At 41.8% G+C, this 18,390-nt stretch overlaps 1 protein-coding gene across 1 annotated transcript in view; it reads right to left on the minus strand.

The window, feature by feature from the left end:
• Positions 1 to 17,940, minus strand: part of Wipf3 (WAS/WASL interacting protein family, member 3) — a 57,472-nt gene extending 39,532 nt beyond the window's left edge. Inside the window, exon 1 of the mRNA XM_013024386.1 lies at positions 17,818 to 17,940. Within this exon, the coding sequence (XP_012879840.1) occupies positions 17,818 to 17,940 (123 nt within the window). The remainder of the gene's footprint in view (positions 1 to 17,817) is intronic.
• Between the last annotated feature and the right edge of the window lie 450 nt (positions 17,941 to 18,390).

The following is an 18,390-nucleotide window of genomic DNA, read 5'->3' on the forward strand; positions in this document are numbered from 1 at the left end:
ACACAACTGGCCCTAAGAGCTTCTATAAATAGCCGTTCCTTGTCCATTGATTCTGCAGTGCATTAATGCTAATATACAGTCAGCATCTATGTCATTAGAAGCAAAGCCCTAAACTAGGTCTTACAGTGAGAAGGCTCTTTGTAATCAGGAATCCTTTTCTTTTCTTCTCTGAATACTACAAACAAAGACAAAACACAATAAAGCAGCACAGAAACTTGGGGCTGTTGGACACACTGGAGCACAGGAGTGAAGATCCAAACACAGATTCTGAAGGTATATCTAGAAATATAGGTGTTCTAGTGGGCCTTACCTGAAGTGTGGTGGGAGCTGCTATGGGCATGCAGAAGCTAGGACTGCACTGAACTCAAGGAGTGGAGAGTGATTGCTGCATATACCTCCTAATAAAGATGCAGTAGATTTATTTCTCCAAGCTTCCATCTCACAGCACCATAAACTGGGTGGCTTAAACAGCAGGAATTTGTTCTTACAGTCTTAGAGGCTCAAAGTACAAGGTCAAGGTTTAGGCTGAGTTAGCTCCTAGTAAGATTTCTCTCAGGCTCTTCCTTCTTGTCTCAAATAGACTTCCCTCTTTGAAAGTCTGTCCTGGCCTCTTTGTAAGTTTAGCAACCTTAAAGGGTTAAGGCACAGCCCTCATTTTCCTTTTACTATCTCTGTAAATATCCCTCTTGAAATAGCCACTTTCAGAAGTACTGGGGATTAGGACTTCAACCAGTGTTGTTGAGTGGAGAAAGGCACAGTTTTACCCTGTATCACCTCAGGTCTCTGCTGTGGTGATGCTGTCCATGCAGCTGTACCTACTGGGTAGGTCCAACATTTGTCACAAAGGACTAGCTACCTGGCAGGGTTGTCTGCACATACCTACGGATCTGAGCAAGTTCTGTGTTAAAATAAGCAAGATCCCATATTTTGTCATGGATCCATCTTACAGGGGTCAAGAGATGTTAGTATTAATTTACTTCTTACCACATGCCGATAATGGTACATGTATTAATAGTGCACATTGGAAGGTCACACTCGATGTTTCGTCTCCGTTTTGTTTAAAGAAGTAAGCCACCACTAAAAATTCTTTTGAGGTCTCAGAACAGTGTTCTATAAATGTGGAGAAAATTTGGGAAGGAGCAAATCTTTGGCAATGTCATAAGCAGCACGACTTGTGCAATCTGAACTCCAGTGTCACCAGAGAGCCCACGGTAGGCAGTTAATTCATCATTTTATCCACATCTTTTTGTGTGCATATGCTGATCCTGAGGCTTGCATTCAGGACCTGGGCACTGTTCCCAAGCTTTTCTTGCTCAAGGCTAACTCCTTACCACTTGAGCCACAGCTCTACTTCCAGCTTTCTGGTGCTAATTGGAGATAAGAGTCTCTCAGAGTAGCTTTGAAACTGCTTGCACTCAGCCTCCTGAGTAGCTAGGATTGCAGGAGAGAGCCACTGGGGCAGGTTCTCAGCATTTATATTTAATAGACATCTTAGCTGAATTTCAATTTCAGCTCTCTGGCCCTTGAGTTACTCTCTCTCCTGTCTTCTGTGTACTGTGGTGAAGTCCCCGAGGGCTCTGGTTTGAAGCCAGCCTGTGCAGAAAAGTCCAGGAGACTTTTTTCTCTAATGAACTACCAAAAGGCTGGAAGTAGACTTTTTTTTTTTAGGCTGGCTCATCCTCTCCCTGCCTTCTGCTTCTTCTGAGCAGGTGGTGGCCACATCATAGCACACGTGGAAGAGGAGGTGGGTGCATACCCAGGGCCTCCCCAGAGGAAGGGTGCCCCGGACCCCATGAGCACGAGTGGGGCTGGAGGCTGGAAAGTGAGCTGATGCAGGAGAACATGAGGCTCTGGAGCTCACTGGGACCTGAGCCCCATGAGTGCCTGGGAGGATCTGCTTCTGAGAAAGCAAGAGGCGGAGCAAGCAGAGCCCTGCACAGGGCCCTGGAAGTGGACTTTTGGCTAGCCTTAACCACAAAACTAAACAGCACCCAAGCCCAGAATTCAAGCCCACTAGTGTCAGCACAAACAACAACTACAATAATTAAAAAAATAAACAAACCCAAGACACCAAAAATCATGAATGCTGGGATGAAATGTAAGCATTTGATTTATAACTTGTCCACATTATCATAGGTAACTAACCTGAACCAAGGGACACATTTGTGGTCCCTATTCTACGTCAAACACTTTACATATGTTAATTTATTTCACCTTCATATCAACCACAAAGAGAGAGCATTTTAATAGAGGACAAAACTAGAATGCGGCAAGTTTAAGGAATTTAGCCAACTAAGGCCACAGGATTGTTCAGGAAAGGAACATGGGCAGGCCTTGGACTCAGAAAATCTGAAGCACTGTGCTAAGTGACCACCTGAAGGAGCCACATGACAAGCACTGTTAAAAGAAGCCCCGTGGAGCCAGCTGTTTTAGGAGCTAACCAGCCAGGAGACAAGGAGATGTCAGGAGCAGAATGCAAGGAAAGGAATCCAAAGTTGTAAACCAGCTGGATGGCTCCAAGGCAGTCCTTAACTTTGGCTTAGCCTCAGTTTCTCCCTCTATGAATCTCCCTTGGGGACAGACACAATTGTGGCTGGTGCCATGGGCATCCCTTGTCTGGCTGTTCTGTCTTGCCCCAAGGCTGCCTTCTGGCCACCCCCCTCTGGGCTGTTTGTAGTCTCTGCCAGGGGAAGACTGACTACTGAAAGTGCCAGAAAGAAATAAGACTTAGTATGACAACAGGCTCCACAGTGTCTCCTGGTGTTCCCAGCAGGGTGCAGCCCCTAAATGAACTACTTGAACCCAAATGTTTTCCTGAGAGTGTACCCCCAGGGGACTCCAAATGATAGACATCTGTCTCACAGATGATGTTGAATGATCAGAGATTTATGTCAAGATGTATAATAAAATGGTAGCGAATCACTGTTAAGTAATAAATTAAAGGTACTATTACAATTCGCTAAGGAAAAGTCTTTATACCAATAAATAGGTTTGCATACATCCTCCTCCGTGTGTGTGTGTGTGTGTGTGTGTGTGTGTGTGTGTGTGTGTGTGTGTATGCGCACGCGCGCTGGTCCTAGGGCCTGAACTCAGGGCTTGGGTGCTGTCCCTGAGCTGTTTTGCTCAAGGTTACTGCTGCATTACTTGAGACATAGTTTTTGTTTTTTCTTTGGTAGTTATTTGGAGATAATCTCACTGACTTCATTGCCTTGGCTGACTTAAACCTTCGATCCTCAGTTCTCAGCCTCCTGAGTAGCTAGGATTACAGGCTTGACACACCAGCACCCAGCTTAACATACCCTGCCTTTTTTACAAGCTTGTCCTACAAACTTGAACCTCTAGCAGACTCCTGGATTTGTCAGGAACCCTATGCCAGGCAATATACTGGTAGCAGAAAGAATCAGAACCTTGGTGAAATACACGGAGTCTCCGTACAAAGAGGATCAGAAATTATAGTGGGCTGTGTAACTAAGGACTAATGTTCTGGGCATCAAAGCAGTGACTTAAGGAACTGCATGCTAAGTTGATCCTTGCTGGTCCTGGACCTCCTGGCATCTGACCCTTAAAGTAACAGATGCCAGAATAACGTATCCTAATACAGCTGCCATATTTCAGTTACTTTCACGTAAGAACAGGAAGAAGCCTGTGTGATTTGGCTTGGGATGCTAAGGGTTTTCATTTGCCATCTCATTGGTTCTTCATATGAGCCCTAGGGGCTGATGTGATGTGATCATGTGTCCCCTCACACCCAGATGGGAGGGAGGGACTGGGAGAGAATGAGGGAACAGATGACACTGTATGAAAGGAATATTCTCATAACCTGACTCATGTAAATGTAAGCCCTCTGTACATCACCTCTATAATGACCATAAAGTAAATTTGAAAAAAAAGAATAACTTCTGTATTCAATTACTAGCTAGCAACAACTACAATAAACTGAAATCCAAGTAGATACAAAATAAAGGAAATGTCAGTGCTGCTCGCCATCTTCTAATGAGATCTATTATAGTGGGGCTCAAGGTTGGGATGCTCAAGGTTACACAGAAGGCATTGTAAATCCAGCTCAAGGAAGATCAGTTCATGGGGCTTGGTTCAATGCCAATGTAGCTAGCACTGCACCTGACCTTGTGGCTGTTCCTGCCAAAGTATAGCAGGAAGAAATAGTATTAAACTTCACAAAGGTCACCATGCTTTGAAGGCCCATTGCTCAATAACTGCCCTATCCAAGCCAAACAACCAAGTCTGACACTGTCACCAATGGTGACGTTATGCCTGAAAGACAAAACTACATTATTCATTTGGATACAGTGGCATTGAATGGCCCCAGTGAGGAGAAGCAGCCATGATTTTTCTCAGATGAGGGTAAGGACTAGATGAGCTAATTGAAAATAACTGTTTTTTTTTTTTTAAAAAAGGAACAGGAAGTTGGACTAAAATGGCAACCCCAAAAAGACAAAGAAAAACTGATGTGTGGGTTAAATTGATGTGTAAGTTTGCGCATGGCTGAGTAGTTAACCAGATGGGAAATGGAAGTAGGTGAGAAACAGTTTTCCTGATGGTTATTAGCTTTGAATGAATTATTAAACATTGTCTTAGAGTTAACTAGAAAACCATCAATGATATGTCTTTGTGCTAGAATATATATATGGATATGTGTAAAAATTCCTTACTAGCACAATCAAAACCTCTTTTCTCTTTAACAATTGTCTCATGTTCTTCTTTAACAATGATATATTTATAATATGTTATATATAACTATATATATTGTACTATATACAATTACATATAAAGTTTATATTTTATAATTTTATGTTTTTATGGTTTTTTTTGGTGGTCCTGGGGCTTAAACTCAGGGCCTGGGTGTTGTCCCTGACCATCTTCTTGCTCAAGAGTAAGTAGTGCTTTACCACTTGAGCCACAGCATTACTTCTGGCTTTTACCGAGTAATCTCATATACTTTTCTGCCTGGACTACCTTCCAATAACAATCCTCAGATCTCAGCCTCCTGAGTAGTTAGGATTACAGGCATGAGTCACCAGTGCCTGGCTCTATATTTACATTTTTAATTTATACATTGTATATATTTATATTATATAATATTTAAATTACATATTTTTGCCAGCTTATTTAGGTCTGCAGTTTTATCTTCACATGAACTTTCCCACTCACCAGTTAGTCAGATTGGTGAAGGTGAAACTTTTTCCACATTTGGTGACCTTGTCCCTAAGAAGAGTTGCCAACTAGGAGACTTTTATTTCAATAATTATTTCAGTGTCCTCTGTGGTTTGTCTAAGACAATGCAAGTCATGCTACATGTCCTTGGATTGGAAACTGCAACAGTTTCATCAAATACTGTTTCCTATCTGGTATTTGCTGAGTCTCAAAGTTTGTTTTAATAACAAGTAGCAGGCGAGAGTATGATGGTGAGGCCACAGCTATTTTTCAAAGTCCTTTGTATCCATTTGCCTTAGGAGAAAAACTCAATTCATTCCACTTACCAATCTACTTACTTTAGCTTTAGGAAACGGATACTAAAAACAACACAACAATCAAACCTTAATATAATCCCTATAAAACCAAGACTCAGGTTGTGTGGAGGGAGGAGGAGGAGACAAATCACAGACACTTACAGAATTTCAAGCAATTGTCTTCTTCTGTAAAATTAAAAATCATGTACTATTAATCATCATAACTTCCTCTCTGAATTAATGAAGAAAGCAGGCTTTATAACTTCCTGATTCCATCCCATTATTTTGAATTAAGTGAATTATTTGATATCCACTAAAGTTTTTTCAATTATTGAAATGTGTCAATATGCAAATAGGAACCTTTAATCAGCTTTACCACAGTTATCAACTCATAACTAACTGCTTCCCAACCTAACATACCCCAATGTGTTTTATCTTAAAAATCTCTGTTTTTGAAAACATACAGGCTCATACCTATAATCCTGGAGACTCAAGAGATCTGTTTGAAGCCAGAGATCAAGGTTCAAAGCCAAACAGGGCAGGAAAGCCCATGAGACTCTAATCTACAAATGAACATCAAAAAAGCCAGAGGTGGAGCTGTGGCTCAAGTAGTAGAGTCTTAGTCTTGAGCACAAAAGCTCAGAAACAGTGTGTGTGTGCATCCCCCCACTATATATATATATATATACTGTCAAACCTGAGACAAACCTGAGAGACTTTTATCTCCAATTAACCACCAGAAAGTCAGAAAGTAGAGGTGTGATCCAAGGGCAGAGCAATAACCTTGAACACAAAAGCTCAAGGATAGTGTTCAGACTCCAGGACCAACAAAAACAAAATTCACACACACACACACACACACACACACACACACACACACACACACACTCTCTCATACACATCACTGCATATCATCCACGGGTTGTTCAGTGTTTAGTATTAAAAGAACTCTTAACAGTATAAAAATGTTATTAAATAAACTAAAATTAACCACAAATTAACTATAATTTCTTTATAACAACAAATATAAAGAATATGTCCCACCTATATTTCATGTTTGCCTGGTCAGTAGACTTTAAATGAATATTTAACTCAGGCAGAAAAAGACAAAGCCATAATATTTGAATCTCAGCTTTGGGGAGCTCAGCTATCAAGTTTCACAAATCCCAAAAATTCTCTCTCTCTCTCTCTCTCCTCTGCTTTAGAAATGCAGAGTTTAGAGTCAGGCAACCCAGAATTCTTACACAGGCATCACTGTTTTCTCTCTCATAAAAACAACATTTGATGTCCTCTTCATCAGTCCCTTGGCTTGCTACTGTCAAGACTGTTCATTAAATGAGAAACCAACAGTATTTGAGAAAAGAAAGATTCTCCAAACCATGTTACTATGTTGTTGGATTTGGATATCTCAAGGTCATCCTGCCTACATTGCTCACCCTAATAGAACAATCCCATAGGCCAGACCATGTGACTTTTATCTATCTTGTTCCAGTTACACCAGTGGGTCCAGATCCATTCATCTCTGTACAAAAAGGTGAGAAAGGAAACCACCAACTCCTCAGAATCCACGTGCAGGAGCAAGTACTGATAGGATAGATTTGGAACTCCAGAAAACCTGAAAGTAGTAACTTCTGTTTCCTTGGGTTGTGGACTGCTTTCAGACCACTGGCCTAACTCTCCAGTGAGGGAAACTCAGCTTCCCATCCTTGATCTTAACTTTAGGTTGTCTGACCTGTTTGTTTTCTTGAACTGACCATAGGGCCTTTCTTTGGCTTGAATTTATTAGTCCAAGATTTGCCCAGTGTTCTGGTCTTTAAAATAACAGAAACTACAATTTGTTATGCACGCAGCTGTAAAGAACAGCTGCTACTGTTATCTTACTGAAGTCTCATTCAACGGACTTACCAAATGCCACTATATGTCAGGCACTGCCCAAAGTGTTAGGGATTTGCATGGGCAAGATAGACAAAATATCCTCCCTTCATGAAGCTTCCAAGCTGGGGGCCACTGTCTTCATGAGGAAATTGGGGATGTAACGGCACATGTGGGATTTGATTTCCAATCTGTCTGACTCTAAAACTGTCTGTTTTATTTTTTATTTTTTGGTTCCGGTCATGGGGCCTGAACTCTGGGCCTGGGTGCTGTCCCTCAGCTCTTCAGCTCAAGGCTAGTGCTCTACCACTTGAGCCACAGTGCCACTTCCGGCTTTTTTTCTTTTTGCTTATGTGGTGCTGAGGAATCGAACCCAGGGCCTCAGGCATGCAAGGCAAGCGCTCTACCACTGAGCCACCTTCCCAGCCCCAACTGTCTTTGTTTTAAACACACCAGGCTGAAACATTGCACAGTCCCTGCTGAGATAAGAACTTAGCACAATGAGTGCTGAACAGAGGGTGCTAGGGCATGAACATGTTTTTACGCCTTTGCATTTTAAATACTCCCTGGGGTACAGGTGGAATTCTGCTTTCACCAGCTTGACAACACGTTCAATTTCCTCTATTGAGAACAGGTCATATTACAGTGGAAACTTATCATTACCAAATGGAAATCTGCTGCTACCAATTATAAGATGTGTACGTGCTGTACTTTTCCTGAGTTTTAAAATATCCTTGTATAAAGTAAAGGTACAGCATCGGTTCTATTAGAAAACAATAACAAATTGGAATGTAGATTGTGCCTAAAAATACTTTTTAGCATTTTTTTTCCTTTTTAGTGGTACTGGGATTTGAACTCAATCAAGGTCTTATACTTGCTAGCAAATGTTCTACCACTGAGTCATAGCTCCAGCCCACTTTAACACTGGTTAAAACAGTATCTCATTTTTTTGTCTGGGTCCATATCCCAACTCCAATCCACCTATTTTATCTGACAAAGAGATGTGCACCATGCCCAGCTTCTTCCATTGAGATGGGGTCTCTTGGACTTTCTTGCCCGGAACCATATCCTTGCATCTTTAGTCTCCTGTGCATGCAGCTGTGCCTGGCTATGGGTTAAGAAGGGTGTCTCATGGCAGCTGCCCTTGTGCTGCTGTGGCTCTCTAATGCCAGCATCACCTCTTCTTTGCTCTAGTTCCAGGCGAAGGAGAAAGGTGAGTAAGGCCTCTCTATACCAGGCAGACTGCTTGTAAATCCACCAGTGCTAAAGCACCCAGGAAACAACTGGCTACAAAAGGTACTCATGGGTTGGGGATTTAGCTCAGTGAAAGAGCACTTGTCTGGCAAGTGCAAGGCCCTAAGTTTGGTCCTCAGCTCTGAAAACAAAAAAGAAAAAAAGTTGTTTAATCCTGGTGCCCATTACTCACACCTGTAATCTTACCTACTCAGGAGGCTGAGATCTGAGGCTGAGATTGCAGTTTGAAGCCAGCCTAGGCAGGAAAAGTCCATGAGACTCTTATGTCCAATTAATCACAGGAAAAGCTGGAAGTGTTGCTGGAATCCAAGTGGCAAAGTACTAGCCTTGAGTAAAAGGAGCTTAGGGATAACACCCAATCCCAGAGTTCAAGGCCCAGGACCAGTGCATGCACGCACACATGCATGTACACACACATGTACATGTGCACACACACAAAGCCACTTGCAAGGGTGGTCAACATGGGGTGAAGAAACCCCATCATTTCAGGCCTGGTACTGTGGCACTTTGGGAAATGAGATGCTATCAGAAATCCACTGAGCTGATTCTCAAGCTACCTTTACAGTACCTCTGCAAGAAATTGCTCAGGACTTCAGAACAGATCTGCACTTCCAGAACACAGCTATTTTTCAGGAGGTAAATGAGGCCTATCTGGTTGGCTTTTTGGAAGATACCAACCTGTGTGCTATCCATGCCAGTCATGTAACAATTATACAAAAAAAAATCTAGCTGGTAAGCAGCATATGTGGAGAGTTTTTCCATTTTCATTTGTATGTGGATTTTTAATATAACTGGGGATGTAAAACAGTAATGCAAGTCAAAATGTTTCAGTGAACAAGTTTCAGCAGGTCAACAATTATAAATAAATATGGACAATGCCAGCATCTGGATTTTTAAAAAAAATAAGCAAGTTTCTTACAGAAGGCAACAAAGAAGAAGAAGAAGGTTATCTCACAAACTTTTTTCTGTCCAGGCTGACCTTGAACTGTGATCTGTTCTCTCATTCTCAGCCTCCTAAGCAGCTAAGATTACATGTGTAAGCCACTAGTGCCTAGCCTTTATGGCCCTTTAAATAATACCCAGTATTAATTGTTGCTCTCCCTAAATTTGTTACTTTTACTACATCTGTATTTACTTTATAAAACATTCCTACAAAAATACAGGTGTGTTGCTGGTGTTTTATAAAATACAACCTAGAATGTGCTCTGGCTATGAAGGGGGAAAATGAGAAGCAGAGGCTAGTTAGCTCACAGCAGGTTGACCTAATGACTTAGAGTATCTTCAGGAAACTCACCAGCTCTGGAAGAAACACCAGGCCATGAATTGGGCATGGATCTTCTATGTCAGTCACTCAAGATCCTTGCTCATTTCTCACCTGAATCTTAACTATTCAGAAGAGAGCTCCATGGATTTGAGAAGCAAATTTGAAAGATGAAAAGTGACTTATTCAAAAGACAAGAAGGCTCTGACAAGAGTATAAGTAATCCACTGGTAGGAAAAGCTTTCTGATGAGGGAATATATTGTTCCAAATTCTAGTCTGGGATAAGGAATCCAGTTCTACAGTCAACATTTCCATGTTTGAGCAAGGATCCACTATGAGCCAAGAGTTCTTTAGATTCACATTGTAAACTCTTTTGAGGCAGAGACTCAAGAGCTCTGGGCAGTCCAAGCTTAGTAAGCTTGTATGACAGTTCAGTTAAAGTCAAGGACACAGTCTGCTATCACTGAACTGAAGTGGCATTTTAGTGTCCCCATTGCCCAGCACTGTTAGCAGCAGAGAACTTGTTTCTAAGCTCATGCACAGGCAGCTATAAGCTAAAGACAAGACAAAAACTCATTTCCTTTGCATTAGTCTACTTCTTTTATTGTTTGTCAGTACCAAAGGCTTGGCTTTCTTGCTCAGGGCCGGTAGTTAACCACTTAACCCATGTCTCTAGCCAGGCTTTTTGCTGGTTAATTGGAGGTAGAGTCTCTTGGACCTTTCTGCTTGGGCTGGCTTCAAACCACAATCCTTCAGATCTCAATCTCCTGAGTAGGATTACCGCATCTGGCTTGTGCCAATCATTAATGGTGATTATCTTCTGCTAATTCAAAAGGCAACTTGCATTTTTTCCTACTTAAAGGTAGAAAATCAAGCAAGTAGGGAAAATTATGGAACCATAAAGGTAAAAAAGAACAAGAAAGAGAAACCTAGGAATAGCTTGGCAATACAGGAAGGAAATCTAGAAGCTTTGCCCAAGTGGTAGAGTGAGTGATTTATAGATTTCCTGGATTTTAGATTTAAAGAGATAGATGTCATCCCTGAGACTTGCTTCCTTGATAATCCCCAGAGATTCAATGCCCTTTGACTTTATATCAAAAACAGCTGGACTAGAGGTTCAGAGTGGAGATCTGGTGCCCTCATTCATAAAACAAGAACAACACCCTTGCTGCAGAGGTTATTATGAAGAATAAGGCAGTATATAGCCTAAGCACTTACACCCGTCCAGTGTTCATAGCAAGCACTCCACAAGTGTTACATGCATAGAGTAAGTACTGCTGGGGCTGCCTAGTACACATATTTGAAGGCATCAAGGTGTAGAGCACTTGGGAGCTACAGTCAGAGAGCTTAGGAAGAAATCCATCTGCACCATATACTGGCTGTTGTGAGATTGGATATGTTCATTCACTCTCTGAGCCTCAGTTCCTGCATCTGAAACTTCATTGGATTATAAATCTGAATCTGAGTTATCTGTATTACATGCTTAGAATAGATGCCCAATAGCTGCTCAGAATATATCTACTATTACTATAGATTATGACTATAATATAATCTAATTCTGCTTCTGACAGGCAAATGATCATTCTCTTTCTTTGTTTCTCTCTCTCTCTCTCTCTCTCTCTCTCTCTGTGTGTGCATGTGTGCTGCTCCTAGGGCTTGTACTCAGGGCCTGGTGTGTCCCTGAGCTTTTGTGCTCAAGGCTAACACTCTACTACTTGAGCTACAGTTCTATGTCTGACATTTTAATGATTAAATGGAGATAAGTGTCTCATGGACTTTCTTGCCTTGGTTGGCTTCTAGCTGTGATCCTCTGATTTCAGCCTCTTGTATAGCTAGGATTACAAAGTGAACCACCCACACCCAGGCATTTTCTTTCCTTCAATTGTTTTTCTTCAAATTGTAAAAGTAAAAATACTCCATTTGAGAAAATGAAGAATCATACAAGAAGGAAAACACAAATCACTACCCTTCCCTTATAGTCTCCATCAGGGATTACATAGGGGTACATGATTTTTTTGGGGGGGGTCCAGTCATGGGGCCTGAACTCTGGGCCTGGGCGCTGTCCCTCAGCTCTTCAGCTCAAGGCTAGCACTCTACCACTTGAGCCACAGCGCCACTTCCGGTTTTTTTCTTTTTTCTTCTATGGTGCTGAGGAATCAAACCCAGGGCCTCAGGCATGCAAGGCTAGCGCTCTACCACTGAGTCACCTTCCCAGCCCCACATGATTTTTTTTTTGTCAGTCTTGGGGCTTGAACTCAGGGCCTGGGCTCTGTCCCTAAGCATCTTTGTGCTCAAGGCTATGCTCTACCACTTTGAGCCACAGCACCACTTCTGGCTTTTCCTGAGTTATTTATTGGCGATAAGAGCCTCATGGACTTTCTTGCCCAGGCTGGCTTTGAACCACAATCCTCAGATCTTAACCTCCTGAGTAGCTAGGATTACAGGCGTGAGCCACCAGCACCCAGCCACATAGTTTCTTTCATACAATCCAGAAATGCTGTCTATGGGAACCCTGCTGCTCTCACTGCATGCACCTGTCCTTTGATAAGCAACATGGGGCTTGTGACTCTGGCTGCTGCTCCCTCTCTGCAGAGCTGTGCTTGGTGGGCTGGGGCTCTCCCAGTCCTACCCATTTAGAGCTGTGTGTCACATTGCTTGCCACCACCAGAGTTCAGAGACGACTTCTCTTTTCCTTGTATGCCAAGAAAGGTAAAGAAGAGAAGAGAAGGTAAAGGAAAGGGCCCATGGCCCCGAAGACCCCAGGCGCCAAGCCACAGCATCCCTCCTGATCCCAGCTGGGTATGGATGGGAAACAATCCTGGGAGGATTGTGGCAGTGTTCTAGTCAATCTAGTTACTATGGAATTTCATAGATTCCAAAGGCAAAGGGCCAGAAATTTGGGGTGTTAAAAAAAAAAGCTCTAGTGAGGAATCACTGTTCCATAAATGGGCCACATTCAAGGCTCACCCTCTGCCATTGTGTTCCATGTGCTGTGCGTGAGCTCTCAGCTCCAACCCTCCTGTTCCTGGGATCTGGGGATATTTGATAAAGGCCTTTCATGGCTGCTCCTAGGCTTTTCCTGCCGAGACTTGGGCATTATCAGTGCACAATCACTTCTGCACACCACAGCAAGCCTGCTCTTTTCTGTCGCAGCCACACACCCACCTCACAGCTGTGAAAGAAGAAACACATTTACATATTGTGCTGAATGGTCTTTTGGAAGCATGAGTGGCAGGATCTGACACACCTCTCCCTCTTGCAGACAGGAAATATGCTGCAAGGATGGGCTCAGGTTTCATTAAAACACTGCTAATGCTTTGGTGTAAACCCACGAACAAAGAGAAAATCAAATTTTTAACATGTGAACACAAACGTGTTGTTTTTGAAACTGGCACCAAATATTAGCCTACATAAGCCTCAGAGAATGGTGTAATGCAAAAGCTTTCTCCTGATCAGCACTGTCAATCCCAGGCAAATCTCTCCCATCCCACATGAGCCACACTAATCAAAGCACGGCAATGTCAGGAGAGCCAATGTGAGTGACAGTATTTCAGAATTTTTAAGCCTCTCATTATTCCAAATGCACGGGTAAACATGCAAATTACCCTTTCCAGGATGTAATGTAATATACAATTCTATTAAGAACCCTTCCAAGGAGCCCTCCCTACCCCCACTTTTTTTTAAACAAAAGTAAACACAAGAGTCCCAGTCTCCCACGAGATTTCCAACACTGTCTCCACAACGCCCTTCCATCACAAGCCCTTGTATTCTACATGGTGGGGAAACCTCTGCATGCAAGTAACAGCTGACATTTTCCAACACTGCTGAGTTGGTTTTGCCTGTGAATCATGCCATTCTTAGGTCAACAGGAGGAAAATCATGCCGCCAAGTTTCCTGAGTGTAAACAAAGACCCTGTCTGGCAAAGAGCAAAGATGGATCAGAGCAGCTAGGGACCATAGAGACTTCTCATTGTAATTTCCTTTCAGCATGATTAGAAAATAATAGCCTGAGAGCATGAGGGCAGAAATACACACCCTTATCATGTCTTCCTCCTCAGAGTGGTTCTCATGGTAAAGAAATGATATCCAAGCCAGTCTCCCTTTGGTATTTAAACAATAAGATACATCCAGCCCTTGGGCATGCTTCCTCCTAAAGTTGTGTTTAGCTTGAATGGTAATAGCATGCCACAAAACCCCATAAAATCTATTTTATCATCAAACACATAAGCTATGGTCCTAAATGTTACTGTTCAGTTAGGCCTGAGCAACACAACTCTAAAATTTGTCAGCTGGTGGGTCACTGGTCTATGTGGGATTGTGGCCAGAAAACAAAATTCACAGACCTCAAACAGCCTGTTCAGCTCACTTTGGATAATTAAGATAGGAGGAATCAAAAGACATTTGAAAATAAAAGTTCAATAAAATTATGCAGTTCAAAAGCCAAACCCACTGACCTGCACCTTCTCTAGGTATCTAAGAAATTTGTATTAAACAAAGCAACAATAATAATTTAATCATACCCTTACAATTAAATTATGTACCTACAAGATATACCATGTAGGAAAATTTGTCATTGTTACTGGATTTTTTTTTATTGTGAAAATACTGTACAGAGGGGTTACAATTACATGGGCAAGATAATGAGTACATTTCTTATCAAGCATTGTAGCCTCCTCCTTTGTTTCCCCTTCTCATCCCATCCTCTCCCGGCCCCCCACCTAATCCTCCCCCCCACAGCAAAGTTGTAAAGTTCGTTTTCGATATAGCGACTTGTACATCTCATTGTTGCAATAGGTCCACCTGTATCCCTATTTAAAGATTTGTTTTTTCCCTTCCCCTCCACAAATTATACCGGCATCAAAAACAGTGAAAGCAGGGGTTATACTTTGGATTTTTAAAAGAATAAGACCAAAGAGTATAGCTTGAAGCTGAGTTGGGTGGTTCAAACTTTAATCCTGTGTCCTTTGTCTCATCATTTTGTTATTCTCCTTCCCTTCCCCAAATCAGATAAACATATATACAAGACTAGGGTACCCAAATCAAAAACAGTGACAACAGAGGATAAACCGAAGGGATAAAAATGAATGAAAAAAATAACTTCACACAGTACATTAACAAAACAAAGCAAAAAACAAAACAAAGCAAAAAAAACCTCTTGTTTCCATACCTTGGAATTCATTTCAATTAGCATCTTTTTATAGCCACATGTACTTAGCTATTGAGCTATTGTGATCCTCTGCTAGGACTATCCTAGACATAAACTAATAATTACAAATGAGGGAAACCACGGAGCCTATGTTTCTCTGAGTCTGCCTTACTTCACTTAATATGATTTTCTCCAAGTCTTTCCATTTCCTTATGAATGGGGCTATATCATTCTTTCTGATGGAAGCATAGAATTCCATTGTGTATATATACCACAGTTTCTTGATCCATTCATCGACTGAGGGGCACCTGGGCTGGTTCCAATGCAACAGCGATACAAAATACTATATTGGAAATGAACTTTACAACTTTGGGGGAGGAGAGTAGAGGATAAGGGAAAGTGGGAGATCATACCGTGCCCATTTTTAAAAAATTCATTCCTCCTGAATTTATCTGAAAGAGCTTTTTATACACAAAGAACATTAATTCTCCTCTGTGTGTGTGTGTGTGTGTGTGTGTGTGTGTGTGTGTATGTGTGTACTGAGGCTTGAACTCAGGGCCTGAATGATGTCCCTGAGCTTTTTGCTCAAGGCTGTCCCACCACTTGAACCACATCTCCACTTGCTGCTATCTGGTGGTATTTGGAGATAAGAGTCTCTCAGACTGGCTTCAAAGCTTGTTGGACTAGCTTTCAACAGGGATCTTCAGATCTCAGCCTCCGAGTAGTTAGGATAACAGGCATGAGCCACCAACACCCAGCTTATCTACTTTTCATGGTCACAATAGCTGCAATTTTTAACTAACATCAAAGCTCGATGAAAATTTTAATTAAAAGTATAGCATAATAAAATTACTTCTCCAAATCCCACTTTAGATTTTTTTTTTAGTAAAATAAAGAGCATGCTCTACAGATCCTTACAGAAAGTCATTTTAGTTCCTTTTGGGTTAATTTTTTAAAGTAATTTTTAAAATTACTGATCACTAGGGAAAGCACTTACATAGAGGTCTATTGTTAACTTCTAGAAACACTCAGAAAGATAGGTTTAACATTTATTGAGACTCGGGTATTTATGTGTCATTAGCAAGGTTTAAAAGAAGTTTATCTCCAAACCTCTAAAAACTTCAATTTGACATGTTTGTTTATCTGGCTATTTATTATTATTATTATTATTATTATTATTATTTTGTTGTTGTTGTTGGTCATGGGGCCTGAACTCTGGGCTTGTGCACTGTCCCTCAGCTATTTAGCTCAAGGCTAGCATTCTACCACTTGAGCAACAGCACCACTTCCAGCTTTTTCTGCTTATGTGGTGCTGAGGAATCGAATCCAGGGCCTCATGCATGCAAGGCAAGCACTTTTCCACTGAACCACCTTCCCAGCCCATATCTGGCTATTTATTCTGTATCACTGTATTTGAAATTAGTATTAGTTGCACTTCTTAGTGATAATTAGTTCTTAGTGATAATTTCATGTATGTCTTCTTCACTTACGAACTGTTTTATCACTGTAAAACTTCGGTACTTATTCCTATTCCTTCTATTTTACACTGCCTCCTACTGGGAAACACTTGGCATTATCTAGTATATTGGATTGATTTTATTGTCAATTTGACTGGCTTAAGAAATGCCTAGGAGATTGGTGAGTATAACTGTGGATGGTGTCTATTAGAGCCCATTCCATTCTGAGGGCTCTGACCTAAAGAGGGATCATTCTTGCTGGATCCACTTTGGAGAAGCTGTGAAAAGTAGGAGGTAGAGTTTATTTGGAAGGGGACACTGGAGGGGCAGTGAGGTGGGGGAGGGATGTTCTTTGGGGGCTATATCTTGCCCTCGTGCCTTTCTGTTTCCCTTTTCCCCTCTTTCTCGTTGCCATGCAGTGGAATGCTCTGCTCTCCACCACGATAGAAGAACCCTCTGAATCCATAGAGCAATGAAAATTGTTTTTTTTTTTTTCAGGCATATGGACAGTAATAAAAAAGCTTAACAAATACAACTCTGGACTTCTCCCACCCCCATAACTGAGGGATGCTACTGGAATCTAGGATGTAGATGAAAAGAATTTTGATCAGTATTCCAAAATGCACAACAGGGATTCTGAACACCAAACTTATCTTGGTTGCAAAGGTCACTGGTATTGAAGTTCAGCACCTTCTCTGTGCCCCTGCTAAGCCCAAACCAAATGATCAAATGATTAAACAAAGAGAGGGAGAGAGAGATGGGGAAAAGAAAAGGGAAAGAGAGAGAGGGGGGGAAAAGGGAGAGAGGGAGAGAGGGAGAAGTAGAGGCAACATAAATAGACCAATTTTAGTCTTGTGGAGCTAGGGAACTTTCAGTCAGATTTACATTTCACACGGGACTGTGGTATTTCACATGATGCTTAATTTGCTGACTCTAAACTGAAAGCCCAGAGGATCATTAATACCTTCCATGTAACATAGTGGAACTTGATTTTGCAATGTCTTACTTATCAGCTTGGCATTTTGACATGGCCTCACATATGAGACTTCCAGGTGGATAGAAAGTCACTCCAAGAGGCTCAGGAATCCTGTATCAAGCACCAGGACTGAGAGAGGAAATGCTGGCTACATTGGCCAACAGGGTGGAAGTGGGAGCCCAGGAACTGGGGTGAGAAATAACTGGATCAATCTAGTTTGGAAATAATAAATGACATCATTAGAGACAGCTACCTCAGATTCACCTGTCACAGGAGAGCTGGGCAGTAGCTGTTCTAAACACTGAAACTCTAAATGCTGAAGGGAATATATTCAAGTGGTTTATGGGGCCACAATACTCCAGACAGAACAAACAGGTCTTACCAGAGGCACTGGTGGTGGAGGAGGGGGAGGAGCCCCAGCAGGTGGGGGAGGAGCCCCAACAGGTGGGGGAGGGGGAGGCAGAGGAGGTGGTGGGGGTGGCGGTGGGGGTGGTGGCACCGGCATATGTCACAGCGTTGATGTCTCTTGCTTATGAATGGTCCCAATAGAGAGAATTTCTGCTCTGAAAAAGACAAAAGAGATAGTTTTATTTAATTACTTAATAGATTTATTAATTAATTTATTATTTGTGCCAGTATGAGCTTGAAGTCAGGGCCTGAGCACTATCCCTTAACTTTTTTTGTTCAAGGTTGGTGCTCTGCCACTTGAACTGCACACAGTTCCACTTCTGGCTTTTTGGTGGTTAGTTGGAGATAAGAGTCTCATGGACTTCCTGCTTGGTCTGGCTTCAAACCATGATATTCAGATCTCATCCTCCTGAGTAGCTAGGATTGCAAGAATGAGCCACCTGGCAAAGAGGTATAATTAAATCTCTTACTTACCTTCTGGTATTACATGTCTTAGAAAAACACACATACTGTAGACAGTTTTATTCCATTGTTAGTTCATTCACAG

This window comes from Dipodomys ordii, unplaced genomic scaffold (genome assembly GCF_000151885.1).
Source record: "Dipodomys ordii isolate 6190 unplaced genomic scaffold, Dord_2.0 Scaffold76, whole genome shotgun sequence".
NCBI lineage: Eukaryota > Metazoa > Chordata > Mammalia > Rodentia > Heteromyidae > Dipodomys > Dipodomys ordii.